At 34.6% G+C, this 25,766-nt stretch overlaps 2 protein-coding genes across 2 annotated transcripts in view; both read left to right on the top strand.

Moving 5' to 3' along the window:
- The window catches only part of LOC126753776 (neuroguidin), a 185,035-nt gene that overhangs the window by 40,153 nt on the left and 119,116 nt on the right, over window positions 1-25,766 (top strand). The gene's annotated exons all lie outside the window — the stretch shown is intronic.
- Window positions 22,376-23,832, top strand: LOC126753774 (phospholipase B1, membrane-associated). Its single transcript, XM_050465482.1, has one exon. It carries the CDS (start codon window positions 22,426-22,428, stop codon window positions 23,788-23,790), a length of 1,365 nt encoding a protein of 454 aa, XP_050321439.1. The 5' UTR covers window positions 22,376-22,425; the 3' UTR covers window positions 23,791-23,832.

The raw sequence follows: 25,766 nt of genomic DNA, 5'->3' as shown, positions 1-25,766 counted from the left end.
CTGCAGTCTTTCGTGCATTAATTCTCCGGCTTTTTATTTCAAAACTATTTCTTTTATATATCCATATATAGTGGTATAAGCAGATATATACATATATATTTGTATGGCATTACATGACAACACACTATCTTGCCACACCTACTTGCTTTCATGCCACAATTGTAGTACAGGCACTCTCTAACTGCGCTCAGCTGCCTGCCTGCGCTGCTCCTCCAACTGTCTGTCTGCTGTCTGCCTTTGCTGCTACTTAAACTTTTATTGCCACCAACAAGTGTTTTTCTTTCCTTCCAACACTTTTTTTTTAAATTTTTTTTTTGTTGCTTCTACACTCACTTATTCTTCGTCGCTTGCTTTGGCTGTGGTTGTGTCGGTCCGTGGTGTCCGTGGTTGTCTCTCTTGTCGTCGTCGTTGAATTTCACACATTTTTCTAGCCAACTGCTGGCGCTTTCTGTGCGCTTGGTCCATGGACGCCAAGCCAACTCGTGCTTGCTCCTTTTCGCCGTTACAACATTTGCTCCTCCATTCATTCTTCGCTTCTTCATTCATTCATGCATTTATTTATACAAGTTATTCTAGTTATTCTTGCTTGTAAAAAACGCTATTTTTTTATTTCTGCTCCTTTGTATCTTTACGCGCTTGGCGATCTCTGCAGCTAAGTGAATGAAAGTAAATACCCACACACAGCCACAGATATACATATATTATATAACTGTTAGTCTATGTCTTCGCTGCAACATAAGCTTTTGCATATTTATTTGCAAGCTTTTTTATTTTATCCTTTTTATTTGCCGCTTCTGACTGTCTCTCGACACTCTTAAGTTTGCCATTGCCGCAGCCAGCCACGGCAGCTGCTGTTGCCTGCTTGTCTGCCGGCGCTGTCTGCTATTTCCGAAGTGTGTCAGCACTTTCTTCTGCTTTGTTTTTATGAATATAATTTTAATGTACTAGCTGTCTCGTTGAGTCTATCTATGTATATACATATATGCATGTATGTGTGTCTTGCTTATCGCATCCTTGTCCTTGAACCTTGACGCCTTGCCTTGCCTTGACTTGCTTCCGCGTTCGTTACTCTCACTTATATAGATATAATATATATGTATATACTGTATATTTCACACAAAGTCTGTATCTATTGCTTGCTTAAAATGAGCATAATTTATATCAACGCTATGATTGCTTCCTTGTCTGCATTACTGTTATCGATTTCTTATTTTTATTTATCCAGCATTTGGCCTTATTTTGATGAAATTCATAACTGTGTGATTAATTTCTGTGTTATTTTTATTTTATATTTAAGAAGATTACCTTGACTCAGTTCTTTAATCTTTCAGTCCAACTCTTGCAACCATGCAAACCATAACATTACCCCCACGCTCTACCCAATATTCTTGACTCTTCATTGATCTATTTGATCATTCGACAAATTTATTATTTTTGTAGTGAACACAATGTTTTTCAAAACAATACGGTTTGTTTCATTCATTTCATTTAGCAAACGCCGACATTTTTCTTTTATTAACCTTATATATGTATGGTGACGCGCGATCGTCTATGATAACCAGCACTCTTCAACAAATTCCTTACTGTTTGGGGATTTATTTTTTTGTGTACATTTCAAAAATGTATAAGCATATGTATCTGAGCATTTTAGAAAAAAGATTTATTTTAAGTTGATCGGCTGTTAATAGCAGCCATTTCTATTTCACAGGAAAACACAACTTATACTTGGAAATAAAAATAACTCCATATAATCGCTAGACATTAATCCTATTCAAAATATCTGAACTTTTTGGATATTCGAAAACATCGAATTTCATCAAAATAAGGCCAAAAAGCTGGATCATGGATGGGCAAAATAAATAATATAGTAACGATGTCTAACACTAATAGCAACAAAATGGCCAAAAACCGTTAAAAGTATTGTAATTACTTTTTTTTATGTAAACAATCATAAGTTGAACTTTTTTGAATTTGGCGATTTTACTCACGAGAATTTTTGTTAAAAACGGATATATTTAATGCTAAATATATATATGCGACAAATTGTCGAAATAGAACTAGGTGTATGTAAACTTTATTGGTCGGTGTATAATATTTCACACAAAGTCTGTATCTATTGCTTGCTTGGCGCCACAACGCTAGTCGCTTCCTTGTCTGCATATTATTCTTATTTATTTATCATAACTGTGTGTCTGTGTTTTATATTTGAAGATTACCTTGACTCAGTTCTTTAATCTTTCAGTTCCTTTTTGCTCGCCTATTCTTGGCTATTTGCATGACATTATTCTTGTAGTCGCTTAACAAATGATTTAACTTGCTTTCATTCATTTCATTGTGGTGTCGTTGGCTTTTAAGGTCGTGAAGTAGGTTGATATCAGTAAAAATAAATACTTGCGATAATCTGGATAGTGTTGAAATACTACCGTGAGCAAAAAATAGTAAGATAAGAAATAACGAATACGGTGCTGCACGATATTAGTTTCGGCGAAAAACTCCGATGGAAATGCATTATGCGACGTTGCATCTTCGCGGTGTAAAAATCAAGTGTTGTCGGCTTACCACGAACTCTGTTAACCTCTTGCTGAGTTTAGCCGATTCACCTCGATATTCGAAGAAAACTGTCAACATAACCTTTATTTTTGATCTGCTATGGAGTGGTTCTTCCGGCTTCGGTTCACATTGATCGTCTGTTTCCGGGTCGTAAGCATATATCCTAGACTCTTCGTCAGTAATAATACGTTTCATGACATTCTGGTGGTCAAAAAGACAGACGTTAACGCGACGCTGTTTTTCAAAAAAATTGAGTAATTTTGGAACCAATTGTGCTTTCAGGTTTCGTAGACCTAAATGATCTTTCAAAATGGTTTGCAGTGATCCTTCCGACATTCCAACGATGCCAATAAGATCTCTGATTGTTAATCATCGATTTCAAAATAAATATCTCACGAAAAATAAGTTTTTTTCTTTCAAGTGGTGGGTGGGTTATGAATTTTTTTTTTTTTTTTTTTTTTTGAAATTAATGGAGGTTGAGCTAAGTGATTTATTTGACACCAAAAATTCAACCAATAGTCCTAACCTTTCCAATCCTAAATATACATATGCTTCAATAATTGAAAATTTTATAAACGGTTCAAAACAGTATTAAATATCAGTATACTATGTGTACAACTGAAATAGCTGAATATCCATTTCATTTTTTTTTTTATTTTTTGCATATTTTTATAGTATAACCGTTCAAAAATATCTCCCTAAGAGGATTTTTCGAAATTCAAATTATTTTCCGAGTTACAGCGCATTTTGTGACTCCGACTGCGCGCGACTAGTTCTCAAACTTTAAACTCGTTTTTCTCATAACTACTTTTCTAGAAACGGTGTGCATGATATCTCAAGTTCTACTTAACCGATTCACATGAAATTTTACACAGAGCTTTCTTATACATTATAGTATCGCACTACGAAGAGATTTCGAAAGATTTTTTTTTTTTTTTAATTCCGAACCACAAAAACACGGAAAGTACGAAACTACACTTTTACTCTTCACGGATTTCGCATAAATTTTCATCTTAGGTCACGGAAAGGATTTATATCCTGCACACCAGGACAAGCCATTGTTTCATCAGTCTCTACTTCGCCGTCCTGCAGTTTTTTAAAATTAAATTTTTTTTCTTATATTATTTATGTTTTGTATTCTTAGAATATCAATAAAAAGCATGTAAAAAAATGGATAGTCAAAATAATTTTTAATTTTTTTTTATCGCATCAAAAAAATAGCTGAAATTCGGGCTTCTAAACCAGAATACACCCTTAAAACTATATTTATATATTACGAATAAGTCAAATAATATTTTATAAATGTTAAATAACATAATTATTTTCTTTATTTTTAGGTAAGTGCATAGAATCATTAACCATATATACATATCTACATATCTCCAACATTACGATGACAACCATAAATTATGATATATTGTAAGTACTTAGTGTGTACGAGTATAAAGAAATATTGAGCGAATCACATCGAATTCCCGTAAGTAAATGATGGCTCGGTTATAACCGGGTAAGCGGTGTCTACGCCAATAAAGAAGAAATAATCGCTTTATGTACACAGAAACTATTTCCTTCATTTCCTTAAATTGGCTTGTTGCATGCAAGGCATTATTTAAAAACGTTGTGAAGTTAGCTGCCTTTTCCGACATTTTTTGGACATATTCGCAATAGTTGAGTTCTTCTCTATTTTCCTTTACAACATTTTGATTCAAAGCGGATATTTTTCCACTCAATTTGTGTTGTTGAAGAAGAGTACAAAACCGGTATATACCATAAACTCTCATAAGTAAGGCAAAAATGTTTAACAGATGTAAAAAAAAAGTTTGATACTTGATTCTTTTTTAGAAAAGTTTAGATAAAATTCAGATATTAGCTGTTTGAGTCAAAAATTTTAGAATTCCAATTTCTTCTCAATATTCATCCTTACTCAGAAAACATATGTATGAGTTTTAAAGTTTTACAAGCTTTTCAGAGCTCTTTGCCTTGGTCTCCTAAGTAACATATTTCGAAGACAACATTTTTCGTAGAATGCGTTTAAATAAATAAACTATTACAACCTCATATCAGGAGATATAAATATAAACAAATTTAACTAAGATGAATAAAAATATATCTAAATTATTTTAGAAATCCAAGTTGTTCACACAACTTAGATAAATTTCCAAAAAAGGTAATAGAAAATATATGCTCTTTTTTTGAATTTTTCACAACATTTTTATTTAAGTTATTTTAATTTTTTTTTTTTTTAAATATTACACTGAATTTGCTTGCTACAAAACAATTTTTTCTGAAAACATATTAAATTTTTAATAAAGTCTTTTAGTTGAGATTTTTGTATACTGATTCATTTTACTTCCGTTGTTTCAACTTCATAATAAATGCTTCTTTATTAATTTTTTGTATGTAAATTGCTTAGACTCACTGTTCAAGGCAATTGCCCCGCAAAACTTCGAAAAATAATTATTTACAAAGTTCAAGTACTTCATGTAAGGTGTGGCTTGCAGTTGATCTGCTGCATTGTATTTACTTCAAGTTTTTCTTTTGCTTGGTTTGATAAATCCAACATTGTTTTCGCCGAAGTCAAGTTCAACGCAACGAGTCAAGTTCATCATCAAGCAAGACAATGAAGATTTGTGAAAAAGTGTTAAGCATAACTCAGCGAACGTAGCATAAAATTATGTATTATTTTGTAATAAACACATTTAATTTAATATCTTATACCCTAAGCAGCGTATATTAAGTTTGCCGCAAAGTTTTTATCCCCAGCAGGAAACGTCGGGGACTGACCGTTCAAACTGAAGTTATTGTATGGAAAACTTTTATATTTGAAAAGGTCTCTTAACGAAATTTGACGCGGTCTATGGTTTAAGTCATTTTTAGAATTTTCGAACATATTGATCAGATCGTACCGCTTTAGTATATAGCTGCCATACAAACTGACCAATTAAAATTAAATCCTTGTATAGAAAACTTTTTTATTTGTAAAGAGATCTTTATAAAATTTGTCATGGATAGTTGTTCAAGGCATTGCTACAACCTCCGAGGAAATTGTTCAGATCAGACCACTATAGCATATAGCTGCCATACAAACTGAATGACGAAAATCAAATACTTGTATGGAAAACTTTTTTATTAGACAAGATATATTCACGAAATCTGGTATGCATTATTGTCCAAGGCAACGGTGCAATCTACCAACAAATTGTTCAGATCGGACTAGTATAGCATATAGCTGCCATACAAACTGACCTACCAAAATCAAGATAAAGGTCTTTTTATACCCTTTAACTATATGAAATGCGCCTGTGAGGGGTATTAAAGTTTCGGTGCAATCGAATTTAACGTTTTTGTTATTGTTTTTATGAAATTTAATTTTTTTTATCTAACGTTTTTATGCTCTTGCAACCAGTTGCTACAGAGTATTTTAGTTTTGTTCGCCTAAAGGTTGTACGTATAACCTAAAACTGATCGAGATAGGTTTAGAGTTAAATATATAAATGATCAGGGTGACGAGGAAAGTTGAAATCCAGTTGACTGTCTGTCTGTCCGTCCGTCCGTCCGTGCAAGCTGTAACTTGAGTAAAAATTGAGATATTTCGATGTAACTTGGTGTATGGGTTTCTTAGTACAAAAAAACGAAAAAAAAATCAAATAATCGGACCACTTCTACGCCCACAAATCGCCATTAACCGAAAACATATAAAATGCCATAACTAAGCACTAAATTAAGATATAAAGCTGTAATTTGGTACAAAGCATCTCAGTAACAAGGTGCACTTGTGGGAAATTTTGTTTTGAAAAAGTGTTCGTAGCCCCTCCGTCTAACAAGTTTAATATACATATCTCCTAAACCATATCTTATAAGAACTTCTACAAACAGTGTGGGTGGAATCGGAGGATATCCCCTCTCACTCCCTATATAACGGTACTGTTAAAAACTACTAAAAGTGCGATAATTCAATAACTAAATACACCAGAGACATTAAATTTCAACTTCGAAATGGTATTAGAAATTAATATTGGACAACGGGCACGTGGCACCGCCCACTCTTTGGTGAAATCCCATATCTCGGGACCCGTCCAACCGATTTCGACAAAATTTTGTACGTGGCATTCCTTTCATGTTCTTACCTCACATTGTGAAAATAGACAAAATCAGACAACAATCACGCCTACTTCCCATATAGCACAATTTTAAATTCCATTTGATTCGTTCAGTTTCCAGTACACAAACCAAGAAGCAATTAATATAACGGCATAAAACTTTGCACGAATAATGTCTTCAGTGTGTGCCAACTTATAACCAAAAATTGTTTAAATCCAATAAAAACTGTTCAAGACCCTAGACACCGAATATTTAGGCCCCATTAACTATAGTTGACTTTTGATCGAAAATGTCGGTCAATGTGTGATATATATAAGTATAAATGAAATGAGGGGATAATCCTTCTCTTATTATGGTATGACTGTATGTCAAAAATGGTTTGAATCGGACCAATACTTCTCTTAACCCCCATATACTTAATACAAAGATTTTCGAACTTCGTGGTGACTTTGTAACGCATATATTGGCCGATATGTGAGTTATCTCAATGAAAATGTGAGAACGTGTTTTACACATGACAGTTTATCTTTGTGCCTAAAATAGATAAATTTAAGCTAAAACCGGGCCTAGCCCCTATATAACTAATATCAGGATTTTCGAACATCCAGCTGACTTTACTCTATATGATTGGTTTTACACTTTAAAGTATTTCCCTGGCTTTGATTCTTGCAAGTTGCAAGAGTATAAAATGTTCGGTTGCACCCGAACTTAGCGCTTCCTTACTTGTTTTTTTTATTATTTTTATGCTATATACTTCCTTTTAATCTAACAAAATATATTTATTGTTTATTTGCGATTTTATGTTTTATCTGACATTTTGATGTATTGCACTGTTATGTATAAAATGAGTGCAAACAAAAACATCTAAAGCACATGCTTTGCCTCGTGTTCGCATATTCCAGCGCTTGCTAAGTACCGTCCATTAAGAGAGACTTTAAGTAACTACTTAAACAATTGTTTGCGCAAAAAAAGCCGTCTAAATGTGTCTGAAATTGAAATGAATTGAAGCTCAAATACTTGCTGGAGTTAATGTCAGCGCACAAACGCACATACATACATATGTATATGCATACCCACATACATAGATGGCCAGCACAAAGGCACCCGTAAGAGTTGCCCCAACATCTTTTGTGCGGCTACTTACTCCATTAAAGTGCTGTGTAGTCAACTGTTGAACGGAATGAGTTGCTTGAATTGAGTGTAATTGATAAGTGTATACACCCACATACTACAAACATATCGTACATATGGTTTTCTACACATAATTAAATCAACACATAGTTGTGGCTACACACATAACTCGATAAAAAGATAGCTGTTACACTTATATATGTATATACATATATATATATATGTTTGCATATACACATATGTTTACATAGTAGCGCAATTCCATTTGTTAACAAGACTTAAGTGCTTTTAATGTGGTTAGTGTGGCGTATGTATTGTTTACTGGCCACTACACTTATGCTTTTATATTATAATTTGTTTGCTTTTATTTATTTGTGTGTTTATACTTCGTGTAGTTTCCCGCTACTCAATTGCTGATTACTCCAACATGTTGCAATTTAACTTGACAACCATAATTATGCTCATTTATTATAAAGTATGCGAAAAATGCCATAAAAAATTTTAATGTTTTAAATTTATGCTTTAATTGAAATTATGCGCGAATTTCTGTAAGGGTGAGGGAGAGCTTATAAAGTCTACGCGCAGTTAACTATATGCAGAAATTTATTGCTATATGTTATAACTGAATATGTATAAAAACAAAAAATCTGCTGCTTCATATTTTTATTATTTTCAATACGTTTTTATTTTCCAATTTCGTTAATAAATTTTGTTTTGGAAATTTTTTGTATACTTTACTTCACCATGTGATCAAATTTGACCCGGACTGAAAAAAGTAACTTTAGCGAATAACTTCTAATTGCAGTTTAAGTTAAAGTTTTTTTCGACTTGTTTAAAAATTTTTTGTATACTTAACTTCACCATGTGATCAAATTTGACCCGGACTGAAAAAAGTGACTTTAGCGAATAATTTCTAAATGCAGTTTAAGTTAAAGTTTTTTCCACTTTTTTTCTGCTCACAAATTCGGTCGTATAGAACGAATTTCACGTTTTTTTCCACGTAGTGGCCTTACAACCGCAAAGTAGTATTCCATATTCCATTTAATTCCATGGAATGATTACATGGTAAGCCACATCACGATAATCTATGAAAACGATGAGCATCATCTTGATTTTCGACTGATTCAGACGTGTTTTTTGGACTACGGCTCATTTTAGGAGCGTCATTCAATGGATTTTTGAACAATTTCGACATCATATTCTTAAACCCACGTATCGGTACCAATTTCTTGAATGTAGAGTTCTCCTCTACTTCGTCTAGCATTTTTTTTTTGTGCTCCACTCTTGCGGGGATATTTTTATACTCTCGCAACAAAGTTGCTAAGGAGAGTATTATAGTTTTGTTCACATAACGGTTGTTTGTAAGTCCTAAAACTAAAAGAGTCAGATATAGGGTTATATATATCAAAGTGATCAGGGTGACGAGTAGAGTTGAAATCCGGATGTCTGTCTGTCCGTCCGTCCGTGCAAGCTGTAACTTGAGTAAAAATTAAGATATCATGATGAAACTTGGTAACCGTATTTCTTGGCTCCATAAGAAGGTTAAGTTCGAAGATGGGCAAAATCGGCCCTGCCACGCCCACAAAATGTATGTACATAAATGGCGAAAACCGAAAACCTATAAAGTGTCATAACTAAGCCATAAATAAAGATATTAAAATGAAATTTGGCACAAAGGATCGCATTAGGGAGGGGCATATTTGGACGTCATTTTTTGGGAAAAGTGGGCGTGGCCGCCCCCTACTAAGTTTTTTGTACATATCTCGGAAACTACTATAGCTATGTCAACCAAACTCTATAGAGTCGTTTTCTTCAGGTATTTCCATATACAGTTCAAAAATGGAAGAAATCGGATAATAACCACGCCCACCTCCCATACAAAGGTTATGTTCAAAATCACTAAAAGTGCGTTAACCGACTAACAAAAAACGTCAGAAACACTAAATTTTACGGAAGAAGTGGCAGAAGGAAGCTGCCCCCAGGCTTTTTTTAAAAATTGAAAATGGGCGTGGCGCCGCCCACTTATGGACCAAGAAGCATATCTCAGGAACTACTAGACCGATTTCAATGAAATTCGGTATATAATGTTTTCTTAACACCCTGATGACATGTACGAAATATGGCTGAAATCGGTTCACAACCACGCCTTCTTCCAATATAAAGCTATTTTTGAATTCCATCTGATGCCTTCTTTGTATAATACGAGTATAAACATTAGGAACCAATGATGATAGCGGAATAAAACTTTACACAAATACGGTATTTGAAAAATATGTAAATGACGGATAGTAAAATCTCGATTATCACTTTATCATGCGATAGTATAAAATGTTCGGTGACACCCGAACTTAGCACTTCCTTACTTGTTTTCATTAAGAGAGGTGAATCGACGAGTCACGTGAGATAGGTTGTATGTTTTTAAGCCGTCACCACAGTAATATGATGCGCAATGATCCCATTCGTGACTTCCTATCCTTAACGGTGGAAATTCGCGGCTGGTCAGCGTGCCTTTTATAGGTCAAAGGGTTAGGGGTTTGAATATACATATGCACCATACACTTAGAATCGGTCACATCTGAGTTATACTTGATAACACCAGTCTACTGAAGTTTAACAGTGATATCACAAGATTAGCTTGAAGAAAAATTCATTTGAAATATCTCAATTTTCTTTTTAAGTTCAATTTGTATATACAGTACATCTATACTACATGGATATTCCGGAAATTTTTTTCTTGAACAATGAAAGTTTTTGGATGATAGTTTGCCCAACGTTAGTTTCTAAGAGTTGGAGAGGCTCGAGATCTCAACAAACAATCGAAGCAGTATGATTATAACTGCTTTGTTTGCGCAATCAGGAGGAAAAACCTTTCCCTGGCAGAAGTATACTATAGACATGTATGTATAAGTATCATCAAAAAGATCGAAATTGAGATTCCTATTGCTTACGAGTCACTACATCAGATTACATATATGTAGCATAAAATTTTCAGCTTCCGTTTTCAGATATAACCAATATATAACCATTTTATAACCAAAACTCACATTTTATATGAAAATGATATTACGTTATTTTGCATTTTAGCTGACGATATAATCATTTACAGTCCAAAAAGCCTGTCCTAAAAAAGTTCGAAAGTTGAAGTATCCTCCAATCTGTATATCAGATATATGTATGTACATATGTATTGTAAGCAACTTTGTCAATAGCAAGAGAAAAATCACAATCCGCGGCGCTAGACTTTTTATATCCTCCTTCCTTTCTAACGCGCAGAAGTATTCGAAGTATTTCAGCGAATTTTCAAGCTACCAATGCCGGTGTGGAGACATCGCTCATTGCCTGCGCTGCAAGTGACATTTTTGCTATTAGACTGCAATCCCTCGCAGTTGGTCCTTAATAACAAATCGGTGCTTTCGGTTGACAAAGAATGTGCGCACATTCCTTATGTGCTCGCAAACACGCAGTAAGAAACTAATTAGAAGGCAGTCTAGAACTGCATGTGCTACACAAACGTGTGCAACATTGGTATATGCAGGTATATAAGCGGTTTTATATAGTTTTATATATGTATTAAGGTTAGTCACTGCACTTAGTCGCTGTATATATGTATAACCACAAGCCAGCAATGAATACGAAAACTGTCGAAATCATTAAGATGGGCATTAAGAAGCATGCACACAGCCACTAATTTCATGCATATGTATATAGTAGCTACATACATAAATATGTATATACTTATATACATACATACATACATGTATGTAGAAGTACTTTTGTTGGCATACCTCACATACATCAGCTTCGAGACAGCCTAAAATATTGCTGCGTTGTGCCTGTAAGGAAGACTGAAATCAGTAGATATTTATTGTCAGTTGTTTTCGTGTACATGCAACCCTTTATATACCGTTATTAAGCGTTGCATAACCACAAATACATGCAGGCATGCAGTCTCTAAAAGTCTCGTGCACGAAATTTGTGTTGGCTTGCTGAGCGGCTACTGTTTACAAACATACATATGTACGCGCCTATAGAACAAATCCACATTTGAGGTTATGTAAGTTTAGCTGCACTTTCCATACTTCCGTTGCGCTATTTACTATCAATACATCTTATACTTGTTGTTTACTGCACTCTTGCCAGTAAGAGATCGATGTGCTCAGCTGCTGCTGTTACTGCTTACCACTTTCTCTACCTTCTCATGCTGCGCTGCTTTGCATAGGCTTGCTTATATGCTTTGCTGAGAGTGGAGTTGCCCCCTTAAAGTCTTCTCTAACCTGCTGTAAGCTTCATTGCTTTATTTCTTGTATATTGTTTACTGTTTCTGTGTGCTGCTTATTGGGCGCCAGTTCTCTAACACACACATTCTCTCTATGTCCTGCTTGTTGTCGTACAGGGCGTATGTGCAACTTTATTATTACTTGCACAGGGTTTGTTAAGTAGCTTGTAGCACCCAGAAGTAAACGTCGAAGAGCCTATAAAGTATATTTATGAATGATCAGCGTGATGAGCTAAGTCGCTTTTGTTGGAATTGCCGTTATCGGACCACTATAACATATAGCAAAACCAAATGAAGTTCTTGTATGGAAAATTTTTGTATTTTACGAGATATCGTCACGACATTTGGCATGTACGATTATCGAAGGCAGCTCTAAAATGTCTGAAAAAAAATTTATATAGGACCACTGTGTCAAATAGTTGTCATGCAAGCTGACCGTTTTAAAATAAATTATTGTATGAAAAACTTTCTTAATTCACAAGATACCTTCACGAAATTTGACATGCATTATTATCCAAGTCAAAGGTAAATGTCCGAAGAAATTGTTCAAATCGGACCGCTGTGCGATACAGCTGCCATATAAACGGACCGTTTAAAAACAAATGTTTGTATGCAAAACTTTCTTATTTTGCCAGATATATTCAAAACAAAATTTGGCGAAGAAATTGTTATATTATTATCCAAGTTCAAAAATATAATGATATCTTCCGAAATTTGAAGAATTATTTGTTCAGATCGGACCACTTTACGATATAGCTGCCATACAAACTAATCGATTAAAACAAAGCCCCTGTAAGAAAAACTGTTTTATTTGACAATATATTTTCATGAAATTTTGTTTACATTATTATACAAGACAACGCTACAATATGTGAAGAAATTGTTCAGATCGGACTACTGTACGATATAGCTGCCATACAAACAGATCGATCCATACCAGGTTATGGTATGAAAAACTGTTTTATTTGACAAGATATCTTCACGAAATTTAGCAGTGAATATTGTACAAGGTAGCACCATAATATCCGATAAAATTTTGGTGATCGGACCACTATATCATATAGCCACCATACAAACAGATCGATGCATATAGTTCTTGTACGAAAAACTGATTCATTTAACAAGATATTTTCATACCATACAATCTGTCCGATCAAAATCAATACAAAGAAATTATTTTATATCCTTTTATGCTATAAGAAATGCACCTGCGAATGGTATTATAGCTTCTCTACAGCCGAAATAAACGTTTCTGCTTGTTTGTGCCATAATATCAAGTCTTCACACACAAGTAAATGCCATTATTTGCAACATTAAATATTTAGCAAACAAACACGCTCCCACAAATATATTTATAGCAACAATAATTTACTGTATTGCCATCCTCTGTTCACCTCGGCTGGCTTAAGTCACTGGCCAACATACAAATCCGACTGTTTGTTTGCCAGATTTTCAATTCTCTGATTTTCTATAGTCAATTGGTGTATGTGTGGCCAGCCATATATGTATGTATGTATATGTTTAGTTGTGTATCTCAATATATACATGGATGTTTGTATATATGTTTGTGTGTGGGTGTTTTTGTGCCCATGGCGGCCTTCGAATTTTAGCAAAGTCCTCTTGCAGTCATCTATCGACCCTCACACACATACAAACACACGAACATGCATCGATATGTATGTCCAGGCGTCTGTTTGCCTGCTTGTCTGTCCATTGCACCCATCGTCTGGCAGTTGCTGCCACTTTACCTTTCACCAACGCAATGCCGGCTGGCCTGCCTTTCCTTTTGGCTACCAGAAAGCTGCTGCTCCCTACGAAAGAATGCCATAAGATTTAGTTATAAAACTAGAGCAATAGGTTAATATACATATGTATGTATGTATGTTTAATGCACTTGCATACATTTACCGTAATCATTTATTTTCTATGCGCACACACACAACGCAATTATATATATATATTTGTATGCCGGCAATATACACATACATATGTGTTAATGAATAACTACGCAGATGTGCGTTTGTGAGTGCACTGGTGTGCTGGCATGCTGCAAATCTTCACATTCATCTGTTTGTCTGTATGTGTGTGTTTGCGTGCACAAAATTCACACTTGCACTTGAGTTTCTCGACAACTGTCTGCAAAACTTTATATGTGCGTGTATGCTCGTTCTTGTTTGTGTTTGTATGTGTGCCTTCTGCAACCTTGAAAGTTGTATAATAAAATTAAAAGAACGAAAATAGCAAAACCACTCACAAACTTTTAGTTCAACGTCTACATATAAATATATGTATGTCTCTATATATAGTATGCATATTGCCGGCATGCACATTTATAATATACTCCCGCTTGTGTGTGTGCTTTTGTATAATATATGTATGCCAGCATAAGTTTGTTTATCGTTGCCAAAGTTTAACACTTGGCACATTTTCTCTATTGCCGGGTTTTTATGCAGACGGCGTGTCTGCAAAGTTTCAATTGCCTTGCACTACTTCACTCGTCACCCCCCGCTGTCTTTCCCAACGCCCACACACACATACACACACACACAACTACTACACCTCATTTAGTTTTCTTGCACTTCGGGCTACTTTTGCACTACTTGGCCTTTTTTGTGCGGCAAAGTCACTTCCGTTTGTTGATATTTATTTTCGTTGACCCAATATAAAGCCAGAAATATTTAATGGTTTACCAGTTTAAGGTGTGTTAACTAGTTTGTGGGTTTTGAGGCACTTTAATACTTTCGTTTTTGTTGCCTGTGTGAATGTAGAGGCGTCTTATATATATTGAATGTTGTGCCTGGTGTATTTTAAGTAGTTCTATTTTCATATTCACGTCAATTCATGAATTTTATTCGACTCTAACTAATACCCAAACTGATGTGAGCAGATTTGTAAAATAAATTTGTTAAGGAAAAATCGGAAATATAGACTTTTCGCAGCCATAAATTCCCAGTATACATCAACAGATCTTCTGTTTCGACATACTAGCACTTCTTTTTTTTTTTTGTTTTATAGCAGGAGGACGCATCGCAAGCCGGAGTGCGGAACTTTAATTCGCTAAGCCTAACCTACTTCCATCTCGTGTCTCTCCCACATAAACACTGGACTAAGTATTACTTCATGGGAGAGAAAAAGACTTTAAGTCTCATCTATCATAAGGACTGACTAACGCCTATTCTGTTGTAAATGCCTTAATCTTATCGTCATTAGACCTACCGCTTCGCTGACAGCTTTGCATTTTATAGAGGACTCGCACATAAATGCAGTAAAATTTTCCACCGTTAGACTAGCTGCAAGTGTGCTTTTTACTTTACATGGCCACTGAGTATTTGGGTTAGAAGATTGTATTTATTTTGAAAATTCTTTATTTATTCTTCCACATCAATTTCATCCCTTTCAAAGTAATCCCCTCCCGATGCAATGCACTTATGCCAACGGATTTTCCAATCTTCGAAACACTGGTTGTAGTCACTTTCCGGGATGGCCTTCAGTTCCGTCTTCGCTGCGGCTTGAATCTCCTTTATCGTATAAAAACGGTGTCCCCGGAGCGGTCTTTTGAGCTTGGTGAACAGCCAGAAGTCGCACGGCGCCAGATCAGGTGAATACGGTGGTTGCGGAACAATATGGGTTGAGTTTTTGGAGAAATGATCACGAATTACGAGGGCAGTATGGGATGGTGCATTATTGTGGTGTAAAAACCCTTTTCCACAATTCCGGCCTTTAGGCGGAAGCTTTACGCAGCAATACAGGTCCCTATGTTGTCTATCTATCAACGAATGTATGTCCGGAATCAGTCTGTGGGTCCGCTGTCCTTTGCATGAAGTTATCCATCGTTGTTTTAGTTTTGCTCCTCTCTTTTTGCTGCTATAGACATCTCTGATAAGTTGTATATTCGCACGAATTCGTTTTCCTTGGATGTCAATCGGCGCCATACTGGCTAGCACTACGTTAATTGGTTTAGCATAAGAGTTTATGTCTAGCCCCTGTATCCAATTGGAACCGCATACAGTATAACTGATCTCATTACTTTAGCTATTAAAAATCAATGCCTGGAACGCACACAGCCTCTGTTTGCCATATTTTCCAAGTGCTCCTTAAATTTAAGTCTTCTGTCCACTATTACACCAAGGTACGTCAACCGTGGCTGTGAAGTAATTTCACATTTTCCTATGGGAAGCGATAATTTTCTTCAATTTTCCTGGAGCTTTTGAGCAATACTTCTGTTTTCTGCTCAGCCAGCTCTCTAGACTTATGGTTGCGAACCATCGACGCAAATCATTTATGCAGTCATTTCATTTGATCAGGCGGTCATCCAGATGTTTAGCCACATTTTTATTCCTTTTATCTGATCTCCAGCAGGAGCTCCGCAAAAAGATGTCTGGCGTTGAGGACGGGATTTTCATCTAATTAACGTATAGAGCAAACAATAACAAATTATATGTCTCATCAATATTAATAGAATACAACTCTTATAAATATTGTATCATATCCTTAGCTAATACCATGTTCCCACAGGCCCTTAATCACGAGATGGTATAATTTTTATCATAATATATAACTCTTCGTTTATCAAAGTCACAAACCTGGCTATTTATCTTAGTTTCACTTCATGCTGTTTTTTCAAGTTCTTATTCAGGTTTATTTGATGTGCATTTGCTTCTCAAAACTACTTACATATATATAATTTTTATGAAATTAATTCATAATGCATTAGGAAAGACAATACAGATATATAGTATGTCCAAAATAGTATATTATGTATTGAGAACTGGCTTAGTTTCGCTAAAGTGTTATTTGGAGATTTAAAAATATTGTAATTTTTTGTTTTTTAAGAAATATACATTTATTATTTTATACTTGTAGCGCTTGAAAGAGCTTTGAGACAAAATTATGAGTTTTTGTGTTTACTCAACATAGTCCCCTTATAGGGCAATAGCGACTTTGCAAGTTTTCGATACCATTTTTGTAGTACGATTTGTTCTTTGCTTCAAAAAAGGCCACAGTTTTCGCGATCACCTTTTCATTCGACGAAAATTTCTTCCCAGCGAGCATCCTTTTGAGATCTGAGAACAGGAAATAATTGATGAGTACTAGACCTGGAGAATACGGTAGACGCGCAAGCAATTCGAAGCCAAATTCATGAATTTTTACCATCATTTTCACTGGCTTGTGACACAGTGCAAGGGTTTGGTGAAACAGATCTTTCTTTTTTTTCAAATGCGGCCGTCTTTTTTTATCGATTTCGTCCCTCAAATGGTCCAATAGTGCTATGTAGTAGTGGCTATTGGTGGTCCTTCAATAAAAATTATTCCACGCGCATCTCAAAATGTCATAACCTTGCCAGCCCACTGTTGCGTTCTTTCACGCTTTGGAGCGGATTCATCGTATGTAGTCCACTCGGCTGACTATCGAATGTACTTCGGAGCGGCAAAATGGAGCCACGTTTCATCTATAGTTTACTTATTGACTCAAAAACTCGGATTTATTACGCTTGCACATCTCTAAACGATGCTTCGAATCATCAAATTGTCGTTGGTTTTAGTCAAAAGTGATCGCGCGGCACCCACTTTGCACAGAGCTTTCTGAAAAAATCATGAATGATGTGATGTACGTGTCCAGTTGATATCTTTAGAGTACCTGCTGTCTGAACTTATCTTACCAATCCTTGATGGTTAATTTTTCAGGGGCAGCGTAGAAACTGTTTTTGCTTCAACTGCATTTTTCCTTTCGAAAAGCAATATTTTATCAAATTTACATTCTCTCCTCAAAAAGCAATATTTTTTTTTACAATAACAAAAGTTACTTCATTCAAAATGATATAATTCGCAATCTAATGATCCGACAGCTGTCAAATAAAACTTTTACCGAAACGATTCAATTGATGAAACAAGTTTATGGCGATGATTGCTTATCCCGTAGCAGAGTGCATGAGTGGTTTCAACGTTTTCAAAGACATAAATGACGATTAACATGTGGGCCAATCAAAATCCGTGATCACCGGAAATTCCATCGAAACTGTGCGTGAATTCATCAAAACTCAGCCGAAATCGTTATTGAAATTCATGGAAATCATTGAAATTCATGGAAATTTAACGCATTTTGATCGAACATTTGGGCTTACGAAAGGCGTGTGCACCTGACTGACGACCAAAAATTGTTCAGAATCCAACATTCGAAGGACGATTATTTGACCAAAAATCACATTTTAACCATTAACCACTACCCGTATTCACCTAATATGGCACCGTGTGACTTCTTCCTTTTCGGAAAAATGCATTTGCCCATGAAAGGAAAGCGTTATGCAGACGTAGAGGCCATTCAAAAGGCTTGCACCGGCATACTGGCGGCCATACCGGCCAACGAGCTAAAACACTCGTTCGACATGCTTTTGGACCTTGCAAAAAGCTGTATTGAAGCAGAAGGAGACTAATTTGAATAAAATAAATTAATTTTGCCGAAAAAACCATTTGTTCTGTTTTTTTAAGTCATGTTTATTTTGGAACGCAATTTGTATATACATATATACATACATAAATTTAACTAAAGTTGCATTCATTCAGAAACGGCAACTATACAGTTTTCTGGACTTTGAGTTCCCAAAATTCATCTAATTCCATTAAGAAATAATTTATTTTATTTTTTTCTTGTATAAACTTTAGCTTTTATTTCCAAAAATAAAATATTAAAACAACAAAAGTAAATATTTTGATCGTTAAAATCCGGTAGCAAGGTAAATTACAAGTCATTCAATCACTTTGAACCGCCTGTAGTAATTTTGAACTTTTGCAGCGATTTTTTTTATTATTTTTCTTCGAATTTATTTGTCTCAAAATATTATTTACAGTAACTCATAATCTGTATGTAAGACCGCGTGAACCTCAAGTTCAAGAGCATGAAAGCGAATTTCATTGCACCTTGTTAAGGTGTGTTCATACGTTTGCGCGTCTCTGTGGTGTGTGTTTGTTTGTGTGTGTGACAGTGATGTGAAGTGTTTGTGCTCGGTCAACAAAACCTAAATGAAACGAAGTTCTAAGCGAGCGCCAGGCGTCGTTAACATGACATTTATGCCATTTAAAGTGCCACACTAAATTTACTTAACTTTTTTGTAGCAAACTTTTTGGTTGTTGTACCGCAATAAACACAGCGAGTAATTAAGCGTTGTAAGGACAGTGGATTGAACTTGCTTACGCACACTTTGGGGGTCTACAAATACGTATGAATATTTAAATTTTTTTTGTTTTCTACTTTGTACTATTCTGTTACTATTTTTATCCGCTGTGTTGTTGTACAATGTATTGAAGCTAAGATTTATTGCTATATCGCTGATCTTTCAGTGCAAATATGGGAAAAAATATAAAAATTTAAAAACAAAGGTACTTAAATGCCTCGCATTTTAACTAAAGTAATTTTTGAGTTTATTTAGCCATTTCATTTATTCAACGCGCGAGAAAGCGTTAAGAAGTCTCGTACCGGGTTGAATGAAGCAGTTGCGTTTACGAAGTTCTTCAAAAGCGGAAAGGCAAGCCTTTATTTTTTAGTGATGTGAAGAAAACTTTTTAAAGGACTAACCAAAATTAAAACAATTTTTAAAAATATACAAAAAACCCGATTTTTAGAAAATAATTAAAAAAAAAAATTAAAAAAAAATTTAGTTTTAAAAAATATTTCGAAAAAAGCAACATAAAAAATCGAGTTTTAAAAAATATTTCGAAAAATAAAATAAAATTGAAACATCTGAGTTTTAAAAAATATTTCGAAAAAAACAAAATAAAAAATCTAAAGGTTTATATGAAATCTTTTAAAAAATTTAAGGACTAAAAAATATAACGTTTTCTAAAAATATATCGAAAGACTACAGTTATTTAACAAAATAACAACAAAAATTATTAAAAAAATATTTTGAATTACTACACTTATAATATCTTATAAATAAAAATTCAAAAAAAAATAAAAAAAATTATCAAACAAAAAAATTCTTTTAAAAACTAAATGTATTATTACGCGTAATAAAATTGGTATAAAAATGAAAAACTAATATTGGAAAAAAGTTTTTAATATTCGAAGAAAGTTAAAAGTTGATTAAAAATAATTAAATTACTACACTTATGTTTTAAATAATAACTAAAAAACAATTTCGGTTAAAAACTAAATTTATTATAACTCAAAAGAAACTTACTACAAAAATAATAAAATCTAAAAGAAATTTAATATTCGAAAAAAAGTTTTCAATATTCGAAAAAAAATTTAATATTCGAAAACAAAAAACATAATTAAAAAGTTTTCAATATTCGAAAAAAACATTTTAATATAATATTCGAAAAAAAACATGATTAAAAATTAAAAAAAAAAACTCGAAGAAACTTATTATTTTTATTCGAAAAATTATTATTATTCGAAAAAAATGGACTAGAAAAAATTAAACTAAATTAATTTTAAATTAAAACTAAAAAAAATTCTAAATAATACAATTTCGCTTAAAAACAAAATTTATTATTTATTGACCGAAAGAAATTTTCTTTAAAAAATTTGAAAACAAATTTGGAAAAAAAAATTAAAAAATCTTCGAAAATTGCTTAAAAGTATGCAATAAAAGCATACAGTATACTTTCAAAGACTGTGTTCAAAAACATCTCAATACAAGTGAAAAATAAAACCAAACACTTTCGTTTTCCACCAAAAAATTGGCGAAATTGAAACAACATATTGCCAAAAATATATTCAAACTAATATTTAAGTGATAAAAGGAAGATATTTATTAAGAAAAACTGGCCAAATTAAAAACAAATAAAAAAATCTACAAAAAAGTTGTCAAAAATCGGTTTTATGCTCCCGATAACAGTAATATACCAACTGATCAAGTTTGTTCCGGACTGATTGAAATTTTTTTTAAATAAATTTCTATTTTATATTCTATTATCGCCTTTTGTTTGTGCCAATACCAGCATGCCAACCTAAATGACCTAAATTGCCTTCAGTGAATGAGTTTTAATGGTTTCATGGAGTCAACGCGTTCGCGAAACGAATTTTTCAGTTTCGAAATCAGAAAAAAAAATTCGCAGGTGATCTGTTGAATACGGTGGATGAGCGATGATTCACATTTCGTGTTTGAAAAGTCAGTGATGAATGTGTGTTCATGGTGAAAGATCCATAAATTATCTATCCACAAATCCAATCTTTTACGACGAATTGCTTCATGTAGAGGTCACAAAACGTTCAACTAGTATTACTTATTGACAGTTTGCCAATGTTAATTTATAGTGAACCACACCACTGCAATCAAAGAAAACAATGAGCATGACCTTAATATTTGACCGACAATGACTGATTTCGCTTTCGGCTCATTTTTGTAGCACCATCCGCTAGATTGTTTAGCGTCTTATTCATAAATCCACGTCTCGTCGCCAGAAATAATGCGTTTGATGAATATAGGGTCCTCAGCTGCGGCAAGTATATTTTTTTGCGACCTATACTCGACGTCGTTTTTGCAAGAGATTGAGGTCTTTTGGTACCAGTCTTGCATTGACACGCTTCATACCAAAAACGTTAACCAAAGTGTTACAGCGATCCAAAAGAGATGTTGAGGACATCCTCTAACTCTCTGATGCCAACACGAAGATTATCAAGCATTGTTTCTGAAACTTTTTCGTTATCGTCATTAACAGAGGTGCAAGTTGTGGTTGTGATAGAGTAGACTCCCCAAAACACTTCACAACATTTTGAACGATTCCGAAGCCGTGATTCTATTGAGAACACAAGCAAAATCGTTGTTAATTTTTTTTTGTTTTTCATGGTAAAAATCGCCAGACAAGCTTTCCGCATTCACAAACAAACACATATCTGGTACTGGATATTTATAACCTATCTGGCGGGATGCTCAACTTGGTTATTCTTTTCCTATCTGTTTCTTGTCAAACAGAGCAGAGAGAGTTCTAAGATTTCATGCCAGCATTTTATGACCAAATTAGTCTCTTGCAATTAAGTCCAGGTGCATTATAATCCTTTGGCTGCCCTTGTAGACTCTCTATTGAGGGATCAAGAGTCTTGAAAGTATTCAATTTGAATTTCTAGTTAGTTATATGGCTTGAAAAGTTTGGGCTTAGTGTATTGGCAATTGGTCTCAATCATGTTCTCAAGTCCTCATTGATCAGTCGCAGATTTCTGTGGCTTTCACAAATTGGTACTAATATTATTCCTGATTAAAAAGTATTTCCTTTGGGGCCTTTGCTTTCAAATTTTACCGATTTTTGACAATTTCTTGTGGAGAGAAAAAAAAAGCAAACAACTTATATAATATACTTTGTATTCTACCGCAGATAGATCTAACTGCATTTTGTATTTCTTAAAGGAACCCCATTCAATAGAAGAATATGTCAACGCTTCTACGCATGTCACCCACTCAGGTGATATTGCTGCTACTCTGCCTCTTTTGCCTGCAACACACAACACAAAGTTGGGAATTTTTTCGTCGTCTCCGACAAAAGAAAGCCGATAAATTTTGGGCACGCCTAATTGGACAGAAGACTGTGGATGATGTGCATGAAGCGTTCAATGGCAACTTGCTCATTACGGATTTGGATCGCAACATGCGTCACCTTTTCGTCAACATACGACGCTACGGCATGGAACGCGCCGATATGGATCAAGTATTTGCAAAGAATCGTGCTGAGGGCAAAATGCAACCCGTCATACCGCCAACGGAACCCTTTCCTTGTGATCTCAGCTATGCGCGCTCCACATTTCCACCCACCTCGGTGCATGAGCTGCGGCCGGGTGATATCGATGTGATTGCATCCGTCGGCGATTCGCTATCCGCTGGCAATGGCATTATGTCCGATCGTGTGCTGCATATATTAAATGAATTTCGTGCATTCTCCTTTTCGGGTGGCGGTTATGGCGATTGGCGCAGCTATCTGACACTACCGAATATTTTACGTGTCTTCAATCCGAATCTCTACGGTTATTCGACGGAAAATGAATTGACAGTGGATAGCACATCACGTCTGAATATCGCCGAACCGATGATCATGTCACGCGATCTGCCGTTTCAAGCGCGTGTACTCATCGATCGCATGCGTCAGGATCCCAATGTTGATATGGAGAATCATTGGAAATTACTCACCATATTTGTGGGCAACAATGACGTTTGCTCGGACATGTGTCATCATGACAATGCGACAGAGTTTGTACGCAGTCATGAACTCGATATGCGTCGTACGCTCACCTTGCTGCGCGACAACGTGCCACGACTGCTGATCAATCTGGTGCCGGTACCGAATATGGTTATCACCATCTATCCAATGAAAGATGTGCCGTTTGGTTGCTTTGCTGTACATCATCTCGGCTGTCATTGTATATTCAGTCACGCTGTCGGCGAAAAGGAACTACACGAAGCTTACGATCGCATAACACGCTGGCACGAAGCCGATCAGTATATTGTTCAGTTGCAAGAATTCCAAACAAATGATTTTGCCGTTGTCTATCAACCGTTTACGGCGCATGTGCCGCCACCAAGACTTAATAATGGTGAAATAGATTACCGTTATTTTGCTAGCGATTGCTTCCACTTTAGCCAGTTGGGTCATGCCGCCATGGCGAATACACTGTGGAATAACATGTTGCAACCAGTGGGTCAAAAGCAAGCGAATATGGTGCCGCCGTTCAGTCATTTTGAGTGTCCCACCGACCAGCGGCCCTACATTGCCACCTTTTACAATAGTTGGGAGCGGAAGTGAGCCTTGAAGTTCCTTGTTAATATTTTGTTGTCTTAATTTGTTTGTGCACAAAATTATACAAATTATTTTAAAATTTAAACACTGTAGTTTAAGTAAAATACTGTTTCATACTAAGTAATGGTGTATATATAATAAAAAAAAAATAAAAGTTGTTGGAAATTTTTGCTGTGTTTTTGTACTATTTTGATAGATATATTTGGGTAGCACCAACAATAATTTTTGTTTGAGCCAACTTATTCTGAGTGAACTCATATGAGTTGAAAACATTTAGGCCTTGGTCCAATTGGATTACCATTTTTTTCCCAAAATCTTTCATACTAAAACATTTTAAGGTTTCTCTTCACATGACGATGTTTCAGTATATTCGTGTGCCTGACTGCTACGCCTTTGACTTTCCAATACAATATCTTTGGATTAAGAAAAACTCCCCTGGAACTCTTTTTCGTAAGCATAAACCGAATAATTTATCTTCTACTGTCAAAAATAAACGCTAACCTTACAAAACTGGAAATCCCTTCCTTAGATTTTCGCGATTTTTGTAGGGGAAGTATGTATCGAATCGGTTGCTTATCATTTTGTCATGGTGGTAGTAAATTTCTAGATGAAAGGCGTTATTAGCGAGGTAAAATGTACCAATGTCCCAGAAAGTTTTCCTCTACAAAAAATAGTTTTGTCCTCACTTTCTTTCAAATGAAAAAATACTAATGGCAGAACCATGTATATAGATATAGTTTGTTGGTTCATAACGGTGGGGTTGACAAAAGCGCTTCAGGCATAAATATTATTTATATCCAGAAGAGCAAAACTTTCTTCATGGTATTAGAAAGAATATGACATATTCTTTATGTAATATTTAAACCAGCTCTGAATAGTTACTTATTAGAAGTTACATATTAGTTAGCGACCAGAATAACTTCCCAACTCCAATAAGCCCCAAAAGCTTTATTTAACTAAAAAAAGCTCAAAAGTTCAAACCAACAGTTTACGAGTATCATCTCAAATTTGAACGGGGTGATGAAAAAGCTCACCTATCAGAAGGATCACGTTCAGCATATAGCTCTTATAAAAATAATTGAAAGCTTTAGATGTGTATCTCCTCAAAAAGAACTGTTTTTCTTTCTTGACTATGTCGCTATTCAAATAAAATCTAAAATATAGAACTTGACTTAAAAAGCTTAATTTAAGTAAGAAATCTCAGAAGATTTTGGAATGCTTAAATGAAGATATCGCGAAGTGCTTCTCAAATTTGAAAAGAAAGAAGGAAAAGCTGAACTATCTGAGAAAAAATCAATTATAGTGGCAGTATATACCAGTAGTTCCTCTAAAAAGATGAAAATGCTCCTCTGGTCTATACAAGTTTTGTTTTTCTCCTGCTTTTATCGCCATTAAAATAAACTTCAAACGAGAGAATCAAGTTTAAAAAGCTTATAATTAAGAAAGCTGAAAAACTTTTCGAAAGCTTTATTCAGGATTTTACAAGGAATATCTGAAATTTAAAAAGAAAGAAGGAAAAGCTGTACTATCTCAGAAAAAATCAATTATAATGTTAGCATACAGCGCCTCCAAAAAAAGTAAAAGCTCAGCATGTTTCTCTATTCTGTAAAGTTTTTCTTCTTGCTTATGTCGCCATTAATATAAAAAAAAGAGAGAACCAGATGTTTCTCTGGCTTAATGTAATTCTTTTCTTTTTACTGGCGTAAAATAGACAAATGTAATTAGAAAAAAGCTAAAAAGCTGAAATCTGAAAAGGTTCATTCAAGGTTTTGAGGAATATTTCAATTTTGAAAACAAAAAGAAAAACCTCATTCTATTTAGAAAATACCATTAATAGTGTCAGTATAAATAATCAAAATAATGTCAATATGATAATTTTTGGGACAAAATTTTTTTTGGACTTACACAAAATTATCTGCATTTATACAAGAGCAAACTAAACTTTAAACTGATTAACAAATTGCTTAGGAATATACAATAAT

The sequence above is a fragment of the Bactrocera neohumeralis genome, chromosome 3 (genome assembly GCF_024586455.1).
Source record: "Bactrocera neohumeralis isolate Rockhampton chromosome 3, APGP_CSIRO_Bneo_wtdbg2-racon-allhic-juicebox.fasta_v2, whole genome shotgun sequence".
Lineage (NCBI taxonomy): Eukaryota > Metazoa > Arthropoda > Insecta > Diptera > Tephritidae > Bactrocera > Bactrocera neohumeralis.
This window is presented reverse-complemented; position numbering and strand designations above follow the sequence as displayed.

Bases quoted from the DNA above. Each gene is read 5' to 3' on its own strand.
- LOC126753774 (XM_050465482.1), top strand. From the start codon at position 22,426: ATGTCAACGCTTCTACGCATGTCACCCACTCAGGTGATATTGCTGCTA.